At 35.2% G+C, this 25,057-nt stretch overlaps 1 protein-coding gene across 2 annotated transcripts in view; it reads left to right on the top strand.

Moving 5' to 3' along the window:
• The window catches only part of SNX29 (sorting nexin 29), a 102,277-nt gene that overhangs the window by 866 nt on the left and 76,354 nt on the right, over positions 1-25,057 (top strand). For both annotated transcript variants that reach the window (XM_021539833.3, XM_021539834.2), the window contains exons 2-12: positions 4,733-4,797; positions 5,684-5,736; positions 6,165-6,289; positions 7,367-7,547; positions 9,249-9,319; positions 10,170-10,418; positions 12,427-12,796; positions 13,529-13,647; positions 16,772-16,853; positions 17,338-17,420; positions 24,418-24,481. In XM_021539833.3, the coding sequence (XP_021395508.2) occupies positions 4,733-4,797; positions 5,684-5,736; positions 6,165-6,289; positions 7,367-7,547; positions 9,249-9,319; positions 10,170-10,418; positions 12,427-12,796; positions 13,529-13,647; positions 16,772-16,853; positions 17,338-17,420; positions 24,418-24,481 (1,462 nt within the window). The remainder of the gene's footprint in view (positions 1-4,732; positions 4,798-5,683; positions 5,737-6,164; positions 6,290-7,366; positions 7,548-9,248; positions 9,320-10,169; positions 10,419-12,426; positions 12,797-13,528; positions 13,648-16,771; positions 16,854-17,337; positions 17,421-24,417; positions 24,482-25,057) is intronic.

The raw sequence follows: 25,057 nt of genomic DNA, 5'->3' as shown, positions 1-25,057 counted from the left end.
ATGTATTAAAACACAATGGCAAGGATTTGTTTGAGGCTTTTTGAGAAGGAAGGTGCTTTAGTAAAAACTATGATGGGTCTCTTCGTGCATGTTCAGCAATGGAAGTTGCAGACAACACTCTGCACCTGAGGATTGGATCAGTATTGATCTCCCACCCTGATCTAATACTTGGTGATCTTTGTTGCCAAAGGCAGTAAGAAAAAAACTGAGGAGTTAACTGGAGTAACTAAATGCTACATGTTTTGTGGGGGGCAGACATTTCTGAAACTGAATTGAAAAAATAAAACCACTTCACTTGTATTTTTCTCTGTTTTATTCTCACCTTTATGGTAGGAAGAAAATAGAAGATTTTTGTGGAAGAGATGAGGCAAAAAAAAAAAAAAGATTATAATGGGGAAACCGCTTGTGGAATATGCAAGTAACAGTGAAATCTTTCAAAGCATGGGAATAGAAAGTTTCTCAAATGTTTCAGATCTTGACATAATATAGACTAAATCCTAATTACAAAATTGTAAGAGTCATCATTTTGATATGGAAGACCTCAGCCCTACAAATGGAAACTGGGAATAGCCTTGTGCAAAATTATGCAAATTAGAACCTAAATCTTCCTAGGAGACTAATCTTTGAGTGCTCTGTTTGGATTCTATGACTCAGAAGGCAAGGTAACACCTCCTGTGGCCTAAAGCTTCATCGTGTAGTTATTTTTGTTACCATTAATATTTTTTTAAGACAATGAAGAGATACATGTTTATGAGAAAAGAAACAATTACTTAAAATAGAGTAATGTGACATTGGTTCAATGGCATAGTAAGGACTCATGTATAGCCCCTGCCAAGAGTGATAAGGTTTCCCAACAATTTCAATTAGACAGCAAGATAACAAAAAAACCCTAATGTTGCACTTTGATGAACAGTACTGTTACACAATGCTGTACAGTGTTTTTCTAGAATAATATAAGTCAAACTGATCAGAACAGAGAAATATCTGTCATTATCATGCTTGTTTCAGATAAAGGAGATGGCTGATGTTAAAGAAGGATATGGTTAAAACTGATGAGATGTTTAGTGCCTGTAACAGCACTGTCCGTACTTACTTCTATGCCCAGTTGTAGGCCTTTTAACTAACAGAGCTATTCCTGAAATATAGATGGAAGAACTTCTTAATGGCTATAATTATGGTTAATGTTTATTTTCTTTAGCTACAGTGTGTTTCTAGTGGATGTGAAGGTAAATTCCTGTTGATGTAAGCCTCACCTTAATATTACTAATGCTGCTTACTAATTACATACTCATATTTTATTCTATAGTGCTGAGCAGGCTAAACTTTAAAGGCAAACAATGCAAGGATACAAGATTTATGTGTTTGTCAAGAACTGTGGGTGTTGTCATTTGTTTAATGACAGTTTCAAAAAACTTAAAAATACAACTTGTGGTGGGGGGAGTAAGCAGTAGAATCATAATAATGTAGTATAAGGTAGCATTTAAATTAGGTCTGTGTTTGTTTTATTTTAAACTTGTGCCTTCAGAACCTGCATTAGAGCAAGCAAAAGGGCTTGCAGTCTGAAATGTTGCATTTAGGACATAAATGCAAGTTATATAAGAGCAATATGAGATTTATTTATTTCACTTCTATGCTGCATGTGGTACTGAAGAGGGCTTTACCTAGGAAGAACCTATCCTACTTTCCTTTACTTATACACCAGTTTGTTACTGCTGTAGGTGTGGATGTTTATGTCAGAGTATGGAGAGAAGTTTATTTTAAAAATAGGAAAGCATGAACTTTAACAACAGAAAATGAAGAGTGTCAGAGAGGCAGGTGCAGCACCTTAGCCTATTTTAAACCCTTTTTGACTGAGTAGATGTTGGTGGAAGGAGTCTCTTGAAGTTTCTTAGTTTTTCAACCTTATGTTTTCATAATTATTTTTAGAGTCCTGTATGAACTTCCTTTCTTATTGCAATAGTCTAAATACAGCCTTTTTCTGAGTAATGCTGTTTTTATGCATTCTGTGTTTTGTATTTGTATATGTGTTGCTGCAGGTTTTACTGCTATTTTGAATCAGCAGACGGGTATTTTAGTCAGTTTATAATACACTGTTAGTCTTTAAATCAGCTGGAGTTGATCACACTTAATTGATGCTCTAGTCTGAAAATATGCTTTTTTTTTTTTTTCTGAAGACTTAGTTTAGAAAATGAAAATGTGAAAGAACTAAATCTTCAGTAGAGTTAGTAGAGATTTATTTTTACCTTCCACCTACTAAAAACAAAACCATCACTAAATAGTACCATGTTTTCTAGGCTTATTACAAAGAAAAATATACCCTCGGCATGAAGAGAAACAACTTAATATTTGAATTTTTTTTTTTAATTAGACTTTGTGAGTATTCTTTTCCTTCTACCTTGTAAATTCTGTTAAGCAACAGCAGTAGAAGAATTTAGGATTTGCATTGAAGAGAAAGCTCAGCTAAGCCCTCAGTAGACACATTAAGTGGCCTTATAGCCCTGTTAATGGTGAGAGTGATCTGAACTGCTTCAGGAATTATTGGTTGTAATCTCCTGCAGTCACAATTGTTAGTGCAAATTTACAAGTAAAATAAAGAGAAAATACACACTGCAGTCAATCTGTGTAAAGTTAAGGTTGTTTATTATCACATGCTTTAATGGTTTAGAACATTAATTAGTATAGTGAACATCAGTAGGTATTCTGTATTTATGCATTTTTTTATATTGATCATGGTTTGGAATCTAGTTGCAAACCATTTCTGTGACCAAATAGATACAAAGAGTAAAAAGAGATGTGAATTTAAAAACTAACATGTATTGCATTTGAAAGACAAACTTGGCCCACCTACTAATATTTTCATTTGATAGATGTTTTTCTGGTCATGAAATAATTAATTGCGTACATTTGTTCTGATGTTGTCTCAAGGTGTTAATATAAAGAGAAATATTGTGTTATGCCTCTTTTTGCAGGCATGTGGGTAGTGTAAGACTGTAAGAATAATGAGTTTTGAAACAACAGAGGAAATCTGCAGAGTTATGTATATTCAGTGCTGCTGAACACGAGAGGTTGCTCTAAAAGTTGGAATTGTTTTCCTTATTTTATGGTGATGTGATTTATTACAAAGCAAATGGATACACAGGCATGTTTACATCTCCATTATGGCAATGTATGCATGGCAAGAACATTGAATATTGTTTAATAAATAATAATCTCTGAAGGAGCACAAAGTGTGATGGTAGGGATTATATGAATTTAGCCTTATCTTCACACTGGCATAACTGGCATAGCTGTTAGGAAGTTAAAACCCGTTTGGTGTGGGGTTTGTTCCTGGAGTCCTGAGCTGGCACTGAACATTGTTTGTGTGCACTGCAGCGCTTGACTAACAGCCCCAGACCTCACACATCACATGCCTGCACAGTTTGAGTCAGAGTTCAAAATGGGAAGCACAACTTCTTGGAAATGCCCTGTAATCAGCAAAATCAGCATTGAGAAGCTTAGTTAGCAGCTATGTTTGCATGTTTTTCCTGTTGTTTTCATTATTCTGGCATACTGTGGGGGTTTTATTCTGTTTAATGAATATATGAAACTATACAGAATATGAATTGTATTGATATACTTATATATTAATATGAATATATAAAATACATTTTATCAGTATAATGTAAATTTTTATGATACAAGAGTATACATATATAAAGGCAGACTCATTTCAACAAATTCTGTCATGTCCTGCTGGTTTAAAAACAAACTGTTTTGAATGGGATTATGAAGATAGGAAATTCTGGGATTTGGACCTCACACTGTTGGATAGCAAGAGGAAGCACATATCTTTGATGTCATCTCTCTTTGCTAGTGTGTGGTGTTTGATTTTCAGTGTCGGGAGGAATTTGCTCATGCTGAGTTTGGGTAATTGGCTTTCACTCCATATGTACTTTGGTTGTATGTTCTTTGAGAGAGAAAGGAGAAGAGAATGACTTAAACTCCAGAGAGGTCACAGAGGTTTCTGTTGGATGTCTTGAACTTAAGATGAGAATAAAGAAATTACAGAGGCAATGTAGGTTATCTAAAAGAATAAATTTTACCATATTCATGGAAGTTTATAAATGATATTCCAACAAGCAAAGTATTGTGTTATTGTTGAAATAGCTTGAGAAGTTAAAGGTTGTCTTGCATAGCTCTTTATATAGTAACAAAATAGATTTTATAGGTGTCAATCAGAGGAACTATGCTGTAGTTGAATTTTAAGGGATATACTGTAACAGTTGCTCTCTGTTCACCTGACATAAAGCTCTTTCTGCAATAAGGTTTGACAGTAAGAAGATACTCCTGGTGTCTCATTCTTGTTTTCCATTATTTTCTAGTGCTGTGATGCTGTACTGCACTGGTAGTTGTGCTAAGAAGCTCAGCTCAGCTCAGCTCACTCAAGCTGTGATCAGCTTGAATAATTATTCTGTATTCAGTATTGGTGAAATATATCTTCAAAATGGTATAAAGTAAGAGTCAAGATGATACTTGAAACAGTATTGCTGCCTGTTAGAGAAAGGCTACTTGAAACCTCAAAGCATAGTTTATACTGCATCATTTTATTTAGAGGAAATATATTACTTAATCTAGTGGAATAATTGGCATGGGAAGAAAGTTTTCAGGACCCAAAAGAAAGACATTTGTGTTGGCCTAAATGTACTTTAAAAACCAGTTTATTTTAAAATGATATGATTTTGTTGGATTTCAGGTTCACAGACCAATGACTCTAAAAGACAGTTTCTTCTAGAACGGCTACTGGATGCAGTTAAACAGGTGAGAAATCCAGCAGAAATTTCTGCAGTGGCTTACTCAGACTTGTCACTACTAGCAGGGACTGTCTTTGTTTTCTCTTTGAAGAAGAGAAGGAAAAAGAAGAAAAGGAAACAAAGAAGAAATTGTGGCTTTCATAGTACTGAGTTTTTGTCTGCTAGCAAACAACTGTGCAGTATTTATTTAAAATTCTGGTTCTGGACAGGTTATATTTGTAATAGATCCATTTTAAATATATGTAATACTATACAATATATATTAGGAATATATGTTCTTGTAATCCTTATATGACTGAAATAAATTGCAGTGTACTGCAAAGTCTGACTTAATTAACATTTTAGAGTAGCAGCTTCTTTTGTTTGCACTAGATTTTTAGTGAATGGTTAAAATACATGTAAAGATGTGATTTATATATGTATGTCTATATTTGTGTCAATGAGAAGTTCAGCAAGTAGTATTTCATAGACTGAAGTTAATTTGGGAGAGCTTGGGAGGCAAAAGAATTCCTCAGAAGTAAGCCAGTAAAATGCTTTTTGAAGAGTGGTTCTGTAATTGTAGCTCTGAGCTGGGTAGGAGCAACGTTTGGTTTTGTGGGTGCACATTTGAAACTCAAAAGTAGTAATTTCCACTCAGTTTTCTATTTGCTGAAGGACCTGCAGGTGTGTTGCTCTGGCTAGTGAGGATCTATTTGAACTGCAAGAGCAGCCCATTAGTGTAACATGATGCTCTAGAGCACTTTTTGGATGCAGGCTGTATTCTGCAATGCTCTATTTTGTGCTGCTTCCTTTTTTGATATGACTTTGTTTCATATGTAGAAATAGTTCAGAAAACTGAATTTATTTAGTGTAACAAAAAGTTCTTAAAATTTCTTAAAATCTGTTTATTGCAGTGTCAAATACGATTTGGAGGAAGAAAAGAAATTGCTTCAGACTCAGATAGCAGGTAAAATAGTCTAAGAATAACATGCTTAGATTTTGCATCATAATGACATAAAACATATGGCACAAAATATTGTATATGCTCAAAAATTACATTGCATGAAAGGTAGGTGATCTGAAGCTGAAATAACATAATGAATAGCCTCTCTGGCAGGTGAGTGTGATTTCTCAAATTCCCAATTCTTCTGAATGGAACCTGAGCCTCAGCTTTCAATCATTATGCTGAAACTGTGGTTATAAGTAGATTATACTGCTGGCAAATAATGAGATTACTGCATAGGAGGGATCTTTCACTGCTTATAAGATAATGGTTCACTTTACATTTCCTATTCAGAGATCTGGAATAAAGTTGCTATATAGAAACATAGTTGATTTTCACTATGATTTTTTCATAGTTCCTTTTACATGAGTTCATTAAAAATTCTGTTGCAGAGTGACCTGTTTGTGTGCTCAGTTTGAAGCTGTGTTCCAGCATGGCCTGAGGAGGAGCCGGGGATTAGCACTGACAGCAGCAGCAATCAAACAGGCAGCAGGTTTCTCCAGCAAAACGGAAACAGGTAAGTTGCTGATTATAGCTATCCATAGCTGTTATTTCTAAAAGAAGCTTTAAGCATTGCACCAAACTGGAGATTGTTGGTAGAATACTTAACACTTGATGTGTTGTAGAAGTAGCAGTGAAAATGAGTGTAGCTTCTTAGTCTAGTGTAACGTTTCCAGCCAAACTCCAAGTTTCACTGGAAATGTTGCTGTTAGGAAATCTGCACTTCCTACTGTTTCATCATGTATAGTGGCAAGTTTATTTTGAATTCTGGCAGGGATCAGGATTGTGTAATTGTGCTGTTAAGTTTTTAAAACAACGTTTTCATTCTTGCTGTTGTCTTACTCTTATTCTATATAGGTCAGACATGTTTAACTTCTAATTATTGATGTAATTTTAGAAAGAAAAATATTGCTTGTATTGGTTGGGTTGGTTTTTATTACTTTCTCCACATTGAAAGAGAAGATTCCTTTATTTTTCTCTTGACCATGATGTTTCTCTTTCCTTTAATCAGAACTATATTAAGATACTGATCAGTTTTTATCAATATTTGGGAAAAACGCACAGAAAGTGTTTTAGTTGGAAGAGATATTTTTGCTGTTTAAATGCAACACTTATGTTTTCTAAAGTAACATGAATTTGTTATTTGCACATCTGCAATTTCTGGAGGTACTTGCTCCTTTGGACCTGCCTTTCAACATTTCACATCAGCAGTAATATAGAGTTCTAAAGAAATCTTTTCCCTTCCATAATATGTTTCTAGTTGAACATATGGACCTGTGGATAAAATACTAGTTTAAATGTGCTTTTAAATGTGAATTCTATGCAAAAGTGTCAGATTGAATCCTTTAATTTGTGTGGCTTTTTCAATGAAGTAAAAAGTTCCAAGAGCTTAAACAGCCCGAACTCTGTAGGAATAAATAACTTATTTAACTGGTGGGTTGCATGAGGAGAGTAAATGATTCACTTTTGTTCAGTGTTATATTGTTACCTGTTTGTTTTATAAATTTACATGTAAATGTATTCAGGTATGAGTTTAGTGGTTTTCTTGGTAGGGTGGTTGTCATTATTGTTATTATTAATCATTAAATCCCAGAGCCAGTGTTCTGGTATTACGTGAAGGAAGTGCTGAACAGACACGAGCTGCAGCGCTTCTACTCTCTGAAGGCCATCACCACAGACATTGGCAGAGGCCGGGCCTGGCTGCGCTGTGCTTTGAATGAACATTCCCTGGAAAGATATGTTCACATGCTGCTTGCAGATAAGAACCGCCTCAGGTACTGTATCTGATACCTTTGTAGTGCAGGAACTCGACTGACAATGTCTGAAACTCCAGGCAACTAACCAAAACCCATAGCTGTAGTAGTACCCCATATTAATTGCTATACCTGTCAAGTCATTTAGCATAATTTTAAAAAATTTTTGTCAGAAGTTAAGGTAGTGGTTTGTGCCTATATGAACATGTGACCTCTTGTCTAAATCCCTTCCCTGTCTTTTCAACAGTTTCCTCACTGCAACCTGGACACCATGCTTTAAGGTGCCTCTCTCATTCCACTAAAATAGTACACAATTGCAGCCGTGTCTGATCTCAATTCATCAGTGGTAATTGCCTGTTACCTTTTGGAGAGCCTTTAATTGCAGAGCTCCAGCAGTGCAGCAGTGGGGAGCTGCAGCTGCAGATGACTGGGAAGTGGTTAGGTAGCAGTTTGTGAATCTTTTGTTACAGTTACTGAGAATAACTTACTACACGTTGTGAAATCCTGCCTTTTTCTTATATGGCTTCAACTTCTTTTCTTTATGAAAACTTGAGTTTTCCTTTTTTAATCAGTAACTGTTGAGCTTGCTCAAACCAGTAGATCAAGTCCAGTGGATTCAACAGAAGGGCATTTTATTAATTTGCATTGATTAATGGATCTAGGGGATAAGATTATTGCCCGAGCTGAGTTCATTAGTATTTCCTTTTCATTTCTAGTTTGTTTCAGACATCTGTAGCTTTCTTGCTAAAAAAATTTTGGAGAAATCAAATAAAGACAAATGAAATAAGACAAAGGTCTGAAAACCACTAGGAAATTAGTGACTTGGATTGCTAGGTCACTAATTAGTCTCAAGTAGCAATACTTGCACAGTATCAGGATTATCAGCACACTGAATTGTAATCTATTTCTAAGAAGGTTTATTCCAGATTTTTTAAGACTTAAGTGTTACCTGAATTCCAATAGGATTTACAGGATCATTTTACATCCCCAGTTATATGTTTTGGAAACTTTTAAATGAATCTGTCAGAATTGTTTAATATATAGATTGAGGATTTTCTTACTATCTGTTTCGTTGTTTAATTAACAGAATGTTGATAGTAAAAATACAGCATTCTGCTACTAGAAAAAAACAGGCTTAGAACTACTAAATTTATGTGTTCACTGTGAAAAAATACAGTTTTTTTACATCCAAATTCATAGATCATCCTAACTCTTCAGGGTAATTGGTGTGGGTTTGGATATTGAAACAGATCACAGAACCATAGAATATTAGGATTTGGGTTAGAAAGGACTCTTAAAGATTTTGTAATCCAATCCTCCTGCTATGGGTAGGAACCCCTTCCACCAAGAGCAGGTTGCTCAAGACAAAAGGAACCTTTTTGTTTTGTTTGTATTCATGTGTTCTAAGCTTATACATAACATGTATAGCAATAGGTATAGAGAGATGCTGCGATTGCTAATGCAGAGTAAACCCCCAGACCTTGAGTGGGTTTTTTTTTTCCTAAAAAAGTGCAGAGCTAAAGCTAAAGAAAAAAATACTCCCTAGCATGTCTTTTTAGAACCATCTGAACAGTTACCAATTTCAGAATCTACAGCTGTGACATAAAATTTCATCCTTTGGGGTGCTCCTACTTATTCTTCAGAGCTTTTTTGTCTTTCAGAAGTGAAGAATATATGACTATAGCACTGCATGTTCTTTTTTTTTCCTCTTTTAAATTACAGTGTCTTCTATGAAGACTGGTCTTTTATGATGGATGAAGAACGTTCTAGCATGATCCCTACGATGGCAGCTGGTAAGGCTTTCTCTTCAGTATAACTGCTCTTGGAAAACTACTGCATTTTGGGATGTTGCATTTGTTTCTGCTTGTGAGGAGGATTTCTCTAATACATTCTGTTTATGTGGAGAATGTGTGTCAGAGGCACAGCCAGGGTGAGCAATCAAGCTATTATGCCAATTTATGCTATGAATTGATGGATTGTTAAAATCCTGGATCTAGCGTTTCTACAATTAAAAAATTTTCCATAAATTTTAAAATAAATTTTTCATAAATTTTTTTAACTCTTCAGCAGTCAAGGCTAACTTAAAATCAGTGCTATTTAGAGAAGCAAAGTGTCTAGACAAGAGTAATGATGGAATTTTAGAGTAAGATCAAAATAAGGTAAGGAGAGTAAGAGTAAGGAATGATAACAAATAATTTACTTCTCTGCAGTTCATCCACAGAAGTAATGTATTATTACCTTTTATAGACCTTTTTTCAGATACCTGGTCACATGCTTCATTCTGCAAGACAAGGTTCTTGGGTATTTTTGCTAATAGACTATAGGGACCAACAAATAGTAAAGTTGCAGTGAAATGGGTTTAAATTAAAGGTTATAAATAAGTGGATTCACAGTACTTTTTGATTCTTTAATGTGCAGCTGAACAGCCATCAAGAAGAATTCAGAACTGATTGCATCAGCTTGAATAGAATCTAGAAAGGAATGAAAGAATAAGAATTCATGCATTGGGAACTGTAGGAGTTTTTTGGGAAAAATGTTTTTCATGTCACAGTTTTCATTAATCTTTAGCTTCTATGTTCTTAACTTGTATGTGAAATATATGGTGCATTTCTGGTCTCTTTTTCCCCTTTCTTTTATCTGAAGGTCTGAACTCCATTCTTTTTGCTATCAACATTGATAATAAGGACTTAAATGGGCAGAGCAAATGCACACCTACTGTGTCAGATTTGTTAAAGGAATCTACACAAAATGTAACTTCCTTATTGAAGGAGTCCACTCAGGGTGTCAGCAGCCTCCTGCGGGAGATTACTGCCTCGTCTGCAGTCTCCATTCTCATAAAACCTGACCAGGACTCTGACCCACTGCCTGTTCTGTCCAGGAATGTAAATGCTGGTAAGCTTTTATGAATATTAGTGCCACTCAGAAACTTAGGAAATATTTAAGTATGTTTAAATAACTTTTTAATTTACTTTTAATGTACTATTGTAGAGCAGAAGTCTTAAAATTAAGTGCACTGTGCATACAAACCAGTTGAGTGTGTAATTAAAAAGCATGAAATTGGAAATATTGTATGTGAATACTGGATAGTAATGTGTATTTCAGCATTCTTGTATCACTGTGAGAGGGAGGCTAAACTGTTTTATTGGTAGCGCTTTGCTTGTGACCTGAATTTCGGTTTCTTGTTCATAAAATTAAGCTTTGAAGTTTGCGATGTAATGATTTTTCATTTCTAATGTTGTCTTGTGCCACCTTGCTAGTCAGACGTAGACTGACTTAAATCTTTTGTTAAATATCAGATACAAATCTCAGCTTGTAATCTGCTTCAAGTAGTGACTGTTTACAGTCTGAATTCCTATGCAAACCAGATAATTGCCAAAATGAAAATTTACTCTTGACCTTTTGACTTTTTGACCTTGACCAAAATACACTCTTGACCTTTTGAGTTCTTAGTATTACAACCAGCTTGTATGATGTTAATTACTAACAAAGACCCAAAGTCTTAATCTCAATCAGTCAAGGAAAATGCGATTTTCGTTATGTGTTTTTTGTTCCAAAATTAACAAAGTAATATTTTATTATCTTTGTTTCTGGAAGTTGAGCTAAAAGTTTGTTTTGCTTTGTAAAAATACGAAACAGCAGGAAGATTTATGTGCTTTTCAATTAAGAGACAAGGTTTGAGTTTAGGCAATAAATTGTTTTGGTTATGAGAAAAAAGCAGAAACCCCACATAAGAATCTGGTAGGAACAGAAGTTGAGATAAAGTACATTTTTTATTGGCATTTAAAATAGACTTTATCTTAAAACACAGTTTTTAGAACAAACTTGTGGTAAAGCTTTTGTTGTATAGACTTAAATGAGATTCAAATCATAGGGATGACTTTGTTAGTATAGAATAGCCTTGCAAGAAGAAAGAATTTAGTAATTGACCATATGGTGCATATGACTCCAGAACATGATGTACCTGATGTGCACAGCACATGTGTATACAGAACATGAAAGGTACAAGTTCCAATAAAATGTCACTTTAAAAAAATTGAGTTTGTTCAAATGCAATTATATGTGGAATATTAGCTCAAGTCAGATGTTTCCATTTAAATCTGTGTTATCTGTTGTAATTCTATTTGCAACCAGAATGGGTTTTAACATCCTTTTAAAAGTATGTTAGTGTGTTTTGTGGATATGTAACAGCTGGACTTGAATTAAACTAAGCAATTTGGTCCCAGTGTGAGGTGTCTTGGTGAGTAGACTTCTGATATTTCTTGGAGTGCTTCAGCTTTGCATTTAGCTTAATGTGCAGATCAGATTCAGTGAGAATAGGTGATAGTGTAAAAATAAGTGCTGTCACTGAATACATCTGGTGTAATCAGAGAGAATTTCAGTGTATTTCTAGAACAAGAGCTAATTAGCTGAAAGCTGATTATTCAATTTTTTGAGTATAGACAAAACTATTTGGTTGGAGGTTGTGGATTTTGCTTGTGTTGTGAGTTTGTTCTTCACAGTTTTTCCTCTTTACTTCATGGTTTCTCTGTTGTGCAGACCTGCTCTGCATTATATACTAGGTGTAATCTATAGGAGGAAGTGAAAGGAAGGCTAACTTATTATTTTAAATTTAATTTAATGGGTTTGTAGAACTTTTTTTCCAGTTTCAATTGAATCATGTTATGAATGCATCTCCAGAATATCTTCTAAAATCTGAATTATGTAAGACATATAAAATAAAGCTGGTAATTAGAGATTTCAAAGCTCATGTGTATGGAAAGATAATGAATGCCAGGTAGATCTGAGTGGTTTTTTTTTTTTTGACTAGAGTAATTTAGTACATGAGCTCTTTTAAGAAAAAAACAGGTTCATATATTATTTCTCTTTTCTAAAATGTGTAAAAACTTTGTATTACTACCAGATTTGAAATGCAAAAAAGATCGAAAAAAGAAGAAGAGAGTTACTAATATTATCTCATTTGATGAAGAGGAAGATGAGCAAAACTTGGGGGATTGCACAAAGACTCTGATTACAGGAGAAAGTTCAGAGGAGAGTGTAGACAGATCTTCAGTTCTTGCATTGTCTTCATCTGAAAGCACTCTTGGAAAAAATCTGAATGGGAGTGAAAGTAACCATTCGTGGAAGAACAATTCAGTATTCATGAATGGAGAGTATGAATACGAGAAACTGGATGTGAAGAGCATTGATGATGAAGATGCAGATGAGGATGAACTGTATGGAAAATCATTAGGAAATAAAGGCACAGAAGGTGGAACTGAAGCTTCTGAAAAGTAAGTATTGGTGCAGGAGCTAGTGGTAAACTTTCCATGCTTCCCCTTTACTCCTCCTTTTATTTTATGGGTACTGCAAATTCATGTGTTGAACTGAACTATAGATTTTCTCTTTTTTTTTCCTCTCTATTCCTCCTCCCCCACTTTTTTCCCTTTTTTATAATTCTTTTTTTTTTCCCTTTTTACTGTTCAAACAATGTGCGCCACTGCAGTAATGTTATTTTGCTTCTAAGTTTCACTGAAACCCCAAATTTTGAGATTTCAGACTTCTTGTTCTCCTTGAAGTTCTCAACTGTTAAAACTGTGGCATGATATTGCCAGGATATACTTCTGGCCTACTTGATGTTTCCTTATTCTTAGCATGATAACAATGCTATTTTGGCTTCTCAATAAAAATGTGTGCTTTAAACAGAGTAAACTTGTTACATCAGAGTGTAGACAGTTCAACAAAGCAGGACAAAACTGAGAGAGAAAGAATAATTTTAGATACTGATATGCTTTCTTTATTTCTGACAGAAATTTGTTGAGAGAAAAAGACAAGCACTGCTTGTATCATTTTCTTTAGAATGTCTGGTCTTTAATGAATTAATGTATGGCTAACCAAGAAATTGGCAGGTAGATTGAAATAAAGATTTTTCTTGCAGTGGTATCTCTGAAAGAAATACAAGCATTATGAACAGTAATACTGGCTGTATAAATAGATTGGTTTGTTTGTTTGTTTGTTCTAAATAGGCCTCGTGAAATAGTCACATGCAATTCTCAGATATGCAGTTGGAGTCCTCTGCAGGTCCTGAATGATGACTCAGATGTTCTGTTTCCTGTCAGTGCTGTTGGCTCTTACTCCCAAGCAGGTGGGCATTTGACTTCACAGAATTCCAGCAACCTTTATTCTAGCATGGGACAATGGTAAGAAATGCCAGGATTGTACAGACACAGGAGATATTGCATAACTGGGATTAAAAGTTCAAATTTATTCTAGTTCTGAATCAGAGTTCTCCATTTGAGTAATTACTTAGCTAAGGGGGAGTTATCAATGTCAAAATAAATGAGAGTTTCATTTGGATTAAACTGTGGTCTTGTATTTTATTGAAGTTTAGGATAGCAGTATAAAGGGTATCCATATCCGTTTTCTAGATACCTCTAAGCTGCAAGAAGCTCCAAGGTGTTTGAGGAGTTGAATTCAAATTAATCTTGACAGATTAGAGAGCAGCTGGAAGCAGTTCAATTGAAGCTGTTAATTGTTGAAATACAGGATAAGAAGTGATTGACTAGGAAATAGTTGCTCAGAACAGGATATGGGAATGGTAGAATGATTTGGGTTGCAAGGGATCTGCAGAGATAATTTATTCTAAGACTGGCTTTCTGAGCTGTGAGCACCAGTTACCAGCTCACATCTAATTTTTCATGTGCCAGTATCCTCAAATTGTTTTCTGCAGGTTACAAGCTGATGGTGAATTAACAGAGCTGTGCATAAATGAGTGTGTCATTTGTAAATGTAAGCCTCACTGGCTGTCCTGTGGCCTCAGCTGCAGTATTGTATGCATTGAGGGGCACTTCAAGAATGATGTGCCCCTTGCATCATTTGAAGCAAGCAACAGAAATGGTTAAAGGAATGGAAGAGAAGACCTGGTGCTTTTACAGTATCTGTATTAGTACCAAAAAAACCCAAAAAGGTCCACCAGCCCTCCCATTCACCCTGCTGATATTTTTCTAGCTGTTCATAAAGCACTGAACTTTGGGTATACTCATGTCAGTAAGTATTTAAAAAATTTTAAAAAGTGGCATTCAAATAATATTTTGTATTTTTTGCATGCACATTATACATCCAAGAGTTTAAATGGATTGTTGATTGAAGGCCTGTGAAAAAGTGTAATTCAGTTGTATAAGTTCAGTGACAAAGTGTGAATCATAAGATAATGCTGCACTGCCCTCTACTGTATTTTAAAATATGTACCTTGTAAGAAATGCCAATGGTTAAAAAAAGAAAGGACATTTTAAAGTTTTTTCTTGTGCTGCCATATTTTTCAATTTGCAAAGTAATGGATTTAGAAAACATTGAGTAGTTTGTGGCATTGTGATCTCTTAAATATAAACCAGAAACTGTTGGGGAGCATCCACAGGTTGAAATCTGGAATACAAGAATCCATTCCTGTCTATAGGGGGTGGTGTGTGGTATGGGAGCTCACAGTTGCTGTCAGTAGATGTCACAAGGCATCAGGAGCATGAGCTGGGGTTTTATAATCTGAAATCAAAAATCATGAGTGCAAGCCAAGACTTAGTTCTGGAAGCAGATGACCAAAGAGGACATCTGTATATATCTGTATGCATCTTACCCGTAACTGTCCCAGGGGCTTACTCTTACTAAGAAGACACCAAAGCCCCTTGTTTTGTGTTGCTTCATCTCAGAACTGTTTTAAATGCAATGCTCAGCCTACTGGAGATGATCAACAGGCCCATTCAGATCCCTTCTGGGCACAGGACAGCTATTTTAGTCTTTGTGGTCTGTCATGGAAGTGAGAGTGATTCAGCACTGGGCTGGTAAGAGAGTCAGTTTATCAGTGCTAGGAAAGCCCCCCAGACCCCACGCTCTGCTCTCCTGCTCCCACCTCTCTGAGCAGGAGGAGCTGGTGGAGTGTGCAGAGAGTGCCCATTGCACAGCCCAGGTGCCAGCCAGTCAGGGACAGGGATACACACGGATCCAGGCACCCTCTTCTCAGCCACACTGACAATTTGCTGAGATTGAAAGCTGCCTTAGGCACTTGTTTGCTTGACTTTGGGAGTTGCACTTGTGCTGGGTGAATGATGTCAGAAGGAGCATGCATTAGCTTATTCTGAGGACAGTCTAGCCCACTAACTGACAAGCTCATTATTATCCTGATATTTTTGTTAAAACATGTGTTTAATGAGCTCTTGTAAAATACACAGTTTAACCCAATATTTTGGTTTATAAGTCTTAATACCAATAAATAACACACACACATATATATTTGAAATAGCATAATCTGTAGTGTTGTATGTTAATATGTATTTTCAGTATTAATCTGTTGCAGTGCTCCAGGGATGTGTCAGGGCATATCATATCTCCATGTAACTAGAAATGAGAAAGCCTCTGTCAAAATGCAGTTGTTTGGAACAAAAATGGAGTATGTATTTTAGGAACTGAGCTTCCTAAACTCTATAGCTTCAAAAGTAATTTTTCTCCTCCATAGACTTTCTGACATAACTTTATTTCCCATTAACTTATTTTCAAGAATTTCTGCTTTTTAAATCTGTTCCATTTAGGATTGTCTTATAGTATCTTTGTAGCTCTTACACAGTGAGACGCAGAACACATCAATAAAATATGATTTTTGTTTGTTTCCACCTGAGCTTCCTCAATGACAAGCTCAGTGATGTGGATGTTTTGCTGCCGACAGTTGTGGATCTGTGGACAGATGCACATTATTCATGCTTTTTAAACAATATCTCATCTCTCTGATTTCTGATGGTTGGTACAGGGATGTAAGGAGCCAGAGAAAAGCCATGGTGCTCTGTTGGGAATACAGAATACTCTCATGTTTTTGCAAGGTTTCACGTGCTGAGGACTAACCACAAATTCTTCTCCTGCAAGTCACAACCAGATTTGTAGTGAGCGTGAGGTGTCATGAGGTGTTTCAACTCCAGGGGCTTGCGCAAAAACTTCAGGAAGAAGTCTCCTCATAGCTTTGTGACTCTGTACATATCAAGTATCATTTAGGAATTGTGCAATACTAATTTCTTTATGATGGCTGTATTCCTAAGAGCATTTACAATCCAGCTGGCATTCAGGGTCAATTTACAGAAGGCAACTTTGGAGACAGAATTAAAAGTGTTTAAAAGCTTTAGCAAGTTGAGTCTTTCTGTTTAAAAAGGTAATTACCTAGCTTCTGGAATTTTGGTTTTGTTTTATTTTTGAGTAGTGTAACCTAAAGCTAATGCTTGTGCATTCTACTTTAGATAACTTGGAGAATGGAGAGGAACATGAGCATGCTGTTCATCCGGTAGAACTGGTTCCAAGCAGATCTGATCTTCCTTATGGGTATGTGCCAAATATGTTTATCCTAAAAGAAAAAACCTTCACCCTGTAGCTGCCAACTTATTGTTAACTAATACACTTAGTACTGGAAAACCAGCTACTTGTCAGGATACTTCTGCATATGTTTGGAAAGACAAAATGCAAAAAACCTAAAAATGCCTTTTTTGCATAGTTTCATACACTGAACTTTCCTAATTATCTTGAAGCCACTTAGTCATGTTGCATAACCAATTTGGCTTCTTGGTTTTGAAAATAGGTTTTAGGTTTTTTTTTTTTTTTTAATATATACTCCATGGCCTTTGAATTCAGAATTTTTGTGTGTCTGCTTAAATCAGACTCCTAGGAGATACATTAAAGGATTGTTCAACATATTTTGATTAAATATGGGTGAATAGGATAAGAATTCTAGTTTCTGGAATGCTTTTCTCAAGTTTTGAATTCAGGTTTTTGTTTTCATATATTGATTTTACTGTGCTTTTATGACTAGAATGGAAGTCAGTCCTCCAGCTCAAGTGAATACTTTAAGCAGTATGTTGCCTTCAGCCACTGTGCCAGAATCCATGACAATTAGTAAGTACTTCCTTGATGTATTTAGATTGATGGAAATAACTTTGAAAGTCCTGTAACACTTTCTATTTTTGTTTCAATAAAATCTGCTTAGAGAGTCTTGGAGCACTTAATTTCTGATGTGCTAGTCATGTTAGTAATAACTGCTTTGAAATGATGTTTGTATTGGCAGGTTATGCTTCATTGCAGCTGATATATCCTTATATTAAATATGGCTTCAGTAGTTAAATAAAAATAATTATTTGATTAATATCTTTAAATTTCTACAAGTTCTGAACACACTGAGGGTTGGTTCTGATGTAGTCTTGCTTATTTGGCCTGTTTTCATTAATGGCTAGTCAGAAACAAATAAACCTCACTTGTTACATGGTTTTGATAAGAAAATCTGCTCCAAACACAAATGTGGACTTCCACAAAAACTTGAGTTAAGATTAAGGGAGAGGACAGTTATGTTTCAGTGGTATTAAGAGCAGAGCTGGACAGGATTAAATAGTCTTTGCTGCAGAGGTAGATTAATAGAAGCACAGGCAGTTGGTTTATCGCATATTTGATCTTTTTTCTTTGCATACACTTGTAGAACAAAGACTTAGTTCTTAAACTGAATGTCTTAAGCTTGTAAGCTAGTATGTGTTTGTGTTCCTCAGTGTACAGAATGTTCTGTAACTGAACTGGCTTTGTTCCTAAAGCTCTTGGGTGTGTGCTTGTTTCCTCTTATAAATTTCAATATGTACAAGTTTTAAATTATGACATTTGGGAAGTTAGAAGTGATGCAGCCAGGATTCTTTTCTGCAATTGATTTCATGCAATCATCAAAATGAATGAAATCTTAAGGTATTCTAATATAATTTTCTAAAGTTATATTCAAATGCTGTATCAACGTGTGTTAAAGGAGATAAAACAAGCAATTTCACTGGGCAGTGCTTCAGGCTCTGGCACTGGTCTGCTGGACTTAGCTTTTCAAAGCTGAAAAATTGTTCTTGCAAAGTACATCATGAAGTGGCAAACTAGTTTGAGACTTCTAGGGGCCATAATAGAAGTGTGTAATTGACTTACTGTTATTAGCTACAGTGATACTTTGGTCACTAGATATTCTCTGTGAATGTTATTCCTACAACATCCTGTTCTTATTTATAGCTCAGAATTGCACAGGGCAGTTTTCTGTGCCCCTGCACTCTGTTGGTTCTGCTGTTTGTAGGAGAGTCAGGTACCAGCAGGGGCCGCAGTTGGTCTCCTTCAGTTGCTCAGTTATTTCCCAATGTAGGGAAGAGCTATAAAATAGAAAATCTGAAGGTTTTCAGTTCTCAATACTTAGCAATTTGTAAATGAAATGAAAACACAGGATCAACAGAAGCATGCACACTATCATTAGTTTCCCAGCTCAGAGAAGGCTTTGGTGAAAGGAAGGGTGGGAAGCATGTCAAACCCATCTATAAAGCCAGTAGAACACCTAGTAAATAATCATAGTTATAATTAAAATTCAGCTGACTATACATTTATAGAATTAGTGATTACCTTTATAATGATGATCCTGGGTATGTTGAATAAAAATGCTTTTTTCAAGTTTGCTGTTATTGGTCGTAGATTCTCTACAGGAGGAATTCAGTGCTATGACAAAGTCAGACACTGAAGCTCTCTCTATTGCAATTAGCAGAAGAATTATTAAATGCTGAGGCTTATAGCTTGGTTGCATAGCAACTGATTCTAACACATCAGGCAAGAAAAATGGAATGCCGTAGTGCAGTGAGAAAAGCTGCAAGGTCTCCAGTGACTGGATTTTTGTGTCTCTTACTTTTGAAGACAAAGCCTGAAATGGATTTAAAAAAAATTATATGATATTCCTGTTTTTGTTCCAACCTATTAGTATAGTACTAAACTTTTCTTAGTACTATTGATATGCAGGCTAGAAAGTTAGGAGAAGCTGTAATTTCAAATTTCTGCCATTTTAAATTATTTTCCTGAATTATGTCCCATGCATTTGTAAGGTATAGGTTAACTTAGCCACAGATATATCTCAAAAAATACTAATACCACTCAAGAGAAATCCACAGAGATTTGCTGTTTATGTCAGGCATAATTTGAAAACTGGCCCTGCTTTGCAGATTGTTTTGTCATAACCAAGTTTATAAAGAGTTAAGCTGGTCAGAAGTTTTCTATTTATGCATCTACTCTACTATGTAATTTCAGTTTTTAAAAAAGTTGTTCTTTGTCTCATTGTATTTGAATCACAAACAACACTATTTCAAGAGTAGCTATTGGAAGATTGTATTTTCAGCATTGTTTTTCACCAAAACAATCTGTTCTACCAGCACAAGTCTCTCCATTTTGTTTTTGCAGTAGAAAAAAGAATAAGCTGCAAAACCTTCATTTTAGAAGGACACGACTTGTGTTCTTCTTTACGAGGTTCTTTTATTATAGTACTATTTTTAGGAAATAATTGGTAATTTCGTTTTTTCATTATAATTTTCTTCAGTTTTTAAAACTGGGCTTCACCACAAAGGTTAGGAAAGGTTGTAACATTGTACATCATTCCATTCTTTTTCATATATTCTTGAGAAATCCCTGAGCTTTTCATGATCACGGAAGAACTTTACTGAGTAATCAAGCCTCCATATTATATTTTTATCCTGGTTGTGTAAGTGAATAAGGTGTATGTTTTTGTACTTTCTGTGTCCTCTGAATAGCTGCTGACCTGTTCTGTAGCCCAGTTGCCACAGGTCACTGGAAGGTACTAAATTATTGTGTTTTCTTTGAAAGCACAGCTGGTAAGGGAGGGTGTTTGCATTTCAACAGGGAGAGGAAAGCTGCAGTTTACTTTACAGACTTGGTTTTCACCTGGACTCTTCTGTGCAGGGCAACACAATTTGTTTCCTACTAAAATTTGCCCTGTGAATAGTGACATGACAGGATAATATTTACAAGGTTTTTGAGCACTAAATTAAGCCTTAAAACTCAGTGTTCATGTAGGCAGCTTAGGGAGCATCAAGCTCTTTATGTCTTTAAAGGTCAGACTTCTGATTTATGATGTAACTAGTCTGCTGGAAGTCTTATTTGTCTCTGAAAATATCTGTGTAAATTTTCACTCATGAAAATTAAGAAAAAAAAAATTCTGTAAACTTCTCCCAGCCCACCCTGATACTCTATCTGCAGGATTGCAGAGGAGGCTGCATGACCTTGTGTACTCTGAGGGATGGTTTCACTTACAGCACATTCTTCACAACAGGTGATTGCAAATCATTCTGCTCCAATCTTTGGCTAAATAGCACAAGAGTTGTGAAACTTATGACTTTTCTGGAGGTTGCTGGAAACTGGCAGGTGTTTCTCAAAGCATTATGTATTTCATGCTCTGTGACCCTATGAAAGCTTTCTAGAAGCTAGATTTTGCATGAAGTATGGAATGGAATTAAAAAATGTTTTAGAGCAAATACTCACTTCATGAGTAATTAGGCACCACAGATTAATTTCAGTAATAAAAGAATATTGCTAGTGTTTGAAAAAGTGAGGTTTAATATGAAAAAATGAATTAGTGCATTCCTTGATTTTTATATTATGTTTTCTTTTTTTGCTGATAAAGAGTGGTTTGGAATTATTTTTTTCTATATGGGAATTCTTTTTTAAGAAGTTGTTGCAAAACTACCTCTTAGGAAAAACTTCACTAGTTATCATCTTACCTCTGTCTTTATGGAACTCAGGTTATCACTTCGCTTTTAGATATGTTCATGTTGAATGCTGATCCTTAATAACAGCAGTGTATTGCCTTTCATTAATATTATTTTACAAAACTTACATGTCATCAAGCACAAAACCACTCAGAAATAGGGCATAAAGTCTAATATCAAACACTTTTCTGAAGTAGGAATACGTGGCCATCCTCCCACTGTTTTATTAAAAAAAAAAAGAAGGGGGGAGAAAGATTGAGGTTACACAGTTCTAAAGTCAGAAAATGCCAAATTTATGATTGCTGCTACAACCCTGACATTTTTTTAAAATTTATTCGCTTTTCTAACCCACACAATGTATGAGACATAAGACTGCTGGAAAAATTAGGTTATGATCATACACTCATCTTGAGGCAAGTGTAACAGACAAATGCTCATGAACTGGGGATGTTCTGGCAGGTTTGAAGGGAACCTGCTGCAGTGTATGATACTGGATTTCCTTTGTGTTCAGCTGACTGGTCTGACATGCTGCTGAAATTTTTCAGGAAGCGTAAGTGAAAGTAAGAAATTTAAATTTTTGAAAGTTTTAAATACTATACCTGAATTAAATAAGACGGTTTGCTTTTAGTTCTACTCAGTTCCTTACTTCAAAAGATCATGACATAAAGGTTTCTGGGTTTTTTTCTTGGTAAATTTTTACTAATTTAATTACATAAATAATGTACTTTTTGGTATTTAATGTGGATAGAGAGGCTAAAGAAGTGTTGACTATAAACTGTTCAGTTCTTGTGTTTGTTTTAAGTAATTTATAGAAAATATGATTTCTTAATGTTCATCAATTTAAGAAAAACAGCAGAGCTATAGCCATGGGGCAGTCTTGCTGCTCAAGTGGGCATGGGCTGGACCAGCCTTCTCGGAATTCTGGTCTCTTAGCCCAGGCTGATTGTTTATGTTGATACTTTCATCCACACCTCCATTGGTACCTGTAAATGAGCTAAATTAGCAAGAAATACTGACTATGGAATGTGTTTGCATTTGTGGTCCTAAATTAAGCATCGATTTTTGCCCTATAAGTGATAATGAAATTTGGAATTTCTGGCTCTGTTTTTGTTTCTCTATAGTATTGTTGATTCCATGACTCTCAAAAAAAGAGGCAAATAGAAATAAATAAGCAATTTAAAGTCTTCTATTTCAAGAGGCATTTTTTCTTCCTCTTCTGTGCAAACCATGGTCTGTAGCAGGATCTTTTGTGCTCTGCTTGTGTGTGTGTGTGGGAGAGGGGAGTGAGAAAATATGGGATTTCAGGTCTCAACTCATGCAGAAGATTCTGGGTGGAATAAGGAAAAGAAGATTAAGTTATTATGCAAGTTAAAGTTACAGTTTGAATAGGCTGGTAAAATTGAAATAATGAAGCCAATTTATAATAGCTTAGCTGTATAAATGCTAATAAATCAGTACACACTAAAATGCTGAGTACACACACAGGCAATTGCTGCAGAGTGGGCACCCTGTGCAAGTGCAGAGCCATGTCTGAGCAGTAACAGCTTTAATTTATTCAGAGTTAGAGACATAACAGCAAATACTTGTTGATTGTGCACTATCATATTTTAATGGCACGCTTAAAATATTTTAAATGCCATTGCCATGATGTGTCCTTGAGGAGGATTCTGAATTCAACATTATGATTTAAGATTGTTATTTTGTTATGGTGTGTTACTGTACAGAAAGCTTCTTGTGTTGTTTATTTGTATGATGCTCTAACAGTAGATTATTCCATTTTCCTCATCCACAGAGCAATTGTTTTTTTTCACAGATAGGCTGATAGATTGTGGTCCCTTGTGCTAGTATTTAATACTGAGAAATTTCACTATTTCATTCAGTTTGTCTATAAGGTTTGGATTTTTTTTTTCCTTAGAGTTACATAAAATATGCTAAGTTACTGTAGAAAAGTAATTATTCTTTGTATGCTGAAGTAATGAAGTGCAAACTCCCTCTAATGGCCTACTGAATTGTTTTTTGATAATGCCATTTAGCTCTTAAAGTATAATATGGGTGTTATGGAATGGGCAGAAAACTGATCATCTACTTTCTCCCTGGCCAAAGACACAGGAGTGTTTTGGAAAAAAATCTAGCATGAAGAAATTTGGATTGGCTGATTTCAAATGCTATGAGAACTCTGCTGACCCCTGCAGTCCTGCAAGGGTGGGATTTATCTGCAGATTACTAAGGCCAGACTGGAGTCATGATGTCTGCAGCACTGACTGTCAACATTTGGTTGATATAATAAAATCTTTTACATTTTATCCACTACTAGAGTTTGTCAGACCCAGTCTGGCCCATAGGACAATGTTACATTTTTATTAAATTGGCAAATACGTCTGTAACTATAGAAGATATTAAGGAAGATACAGGTAATTCTGTGTACTGAATGTAAAGGGGAAAAATGTTGTCCAATGGCTTTGCTTACTTGAAGAAATCAAGTAATACCAGTTCTGTTAGTATATTTTCAGTAAAAGCACACAAAATTTACTGGCATCTGCACAGAATACTTGCAGAACAGAGTTGGCTGATTTATTGTATATAAAAATTTCACTTATATGTTGGGAGGGATGGTTTAATATAATTGTGTCCTTGTAGTGCTTATAAAATTATTGATTAACATATGTGAAATGGTTAATTAAATTGTTGAAGCTGACACTTTTCTTTATGGTATTTGGCTGTTCTGGTATCGTGTTAAACCTAACCCAAGGAAATATTTTAGAATTCTAAAATTCTGTTGGTTGTTTTTTTAAAAAAAATTATTCTTGATTTAATGATGGAAAGTATTTTTAAAGTATTTATAAAAAAATATAAAGGATTTTATAGGAAATAATGAAGTCCATAAATCTCATCATCTTTAGGGCTGAGCTTGAGAAGCAATGACATGAGGAAGCAGTGACATTATCTCTACTCCCATCTCCCTTTAGCATTTATTTCCTGGTACAGGATTTACAGCCAGGAGAAGAAACAATTTGGAGAAGCTGAACAAATAACAGTGTGTCTCATTAATAGGCATGTGGTGAAAAGGTGCTTTCTGCCCTACATCTGTGAAAACAAAACAGCACTAATTTGATTTGATCAATACTTCTGATGTGATGTTAAATAACACCGCTTTTGAAAGATTGCTCAAATTAGTGATGAGATTAAGAGCATTTTTATGTGCTTTGCTGAATAGCAAATGGTGTTGGCATCATCTTAAGTGTGCTTCTGGATTTCAGATCCAGAAGTCATGCATACATGACTTCTGGATCTGAAATGAGCAAAAATGTACACAGACATTAATCCTTTGTGTTTCTTCTTCCTAGATGAACTTCGTCAAGCTATCGTGGCCATGATGAATAGAAAGGATGAGCTGGAAGAACAGAATAGGTAGTTTGTGTTTTTTAGTCAGGAGGGACTGTAATTAAAAAAAAAAAATCTGTTCTCTAATACAAGCTGTTCTTTCTGCAAAGCCATGCTTAATAGTTATGAAAACATTTTGATGTATATATTATTTTTTATGTGAAAGGTTAACTTAATACTTCACTTTTTAAATGTTGATACTGAAGAGTAGTGTTTTGAGGGCAACTTTTTTCTTTTAGTTTGAATCTTTGTACCTTGGGAGCTTTGCAGTTGTAGTTTTTTCAAAACCAAACCTTATAGCCAGGAGATTCTGAAGCTCTGTTAAGATAGCTTTCCAAATGAGCAAAAGTTTCTCCTAATGTAAATATTCAGAAAATTTCTGGTTTTTCCCTTCTGATGAAGAAGTGATGTAGGATGGCTGAAAATGTAATGATGAAAGTGACTTTCATTTCTGACTGTCTTGGGGCACAATAATGATGTAAATGTAGAAATGATCAGTTGCTTATATAAAATGCCATCAAACATACTTTGTATTTGTTTAGTTTATTGAAACACATAGTTAGATGAATGAAAATACAAATGTAGTCAATGGTTTAGTAGAAC

Source organism: Lonchura striata, chromosome 16 (assembly GCF_046129695.1).
Source record: "Lonchura striata isolate bLonStr1 chromosome 16, bLonStr1.mat, whole genome shotgun sequence".
NCBI classification, from domain to species: domain Eukaryota; kingdom Metazoa; phylum Chordata; class Aves; order Passeriformes; family Estrildidae; genus Lonchura; species Lonchura striata.
The sequence above is the reverse complement of the archived record's forward strand: the minus strand, read 5'-3'. Positions and strand labels throughout refer to the sequence as shown.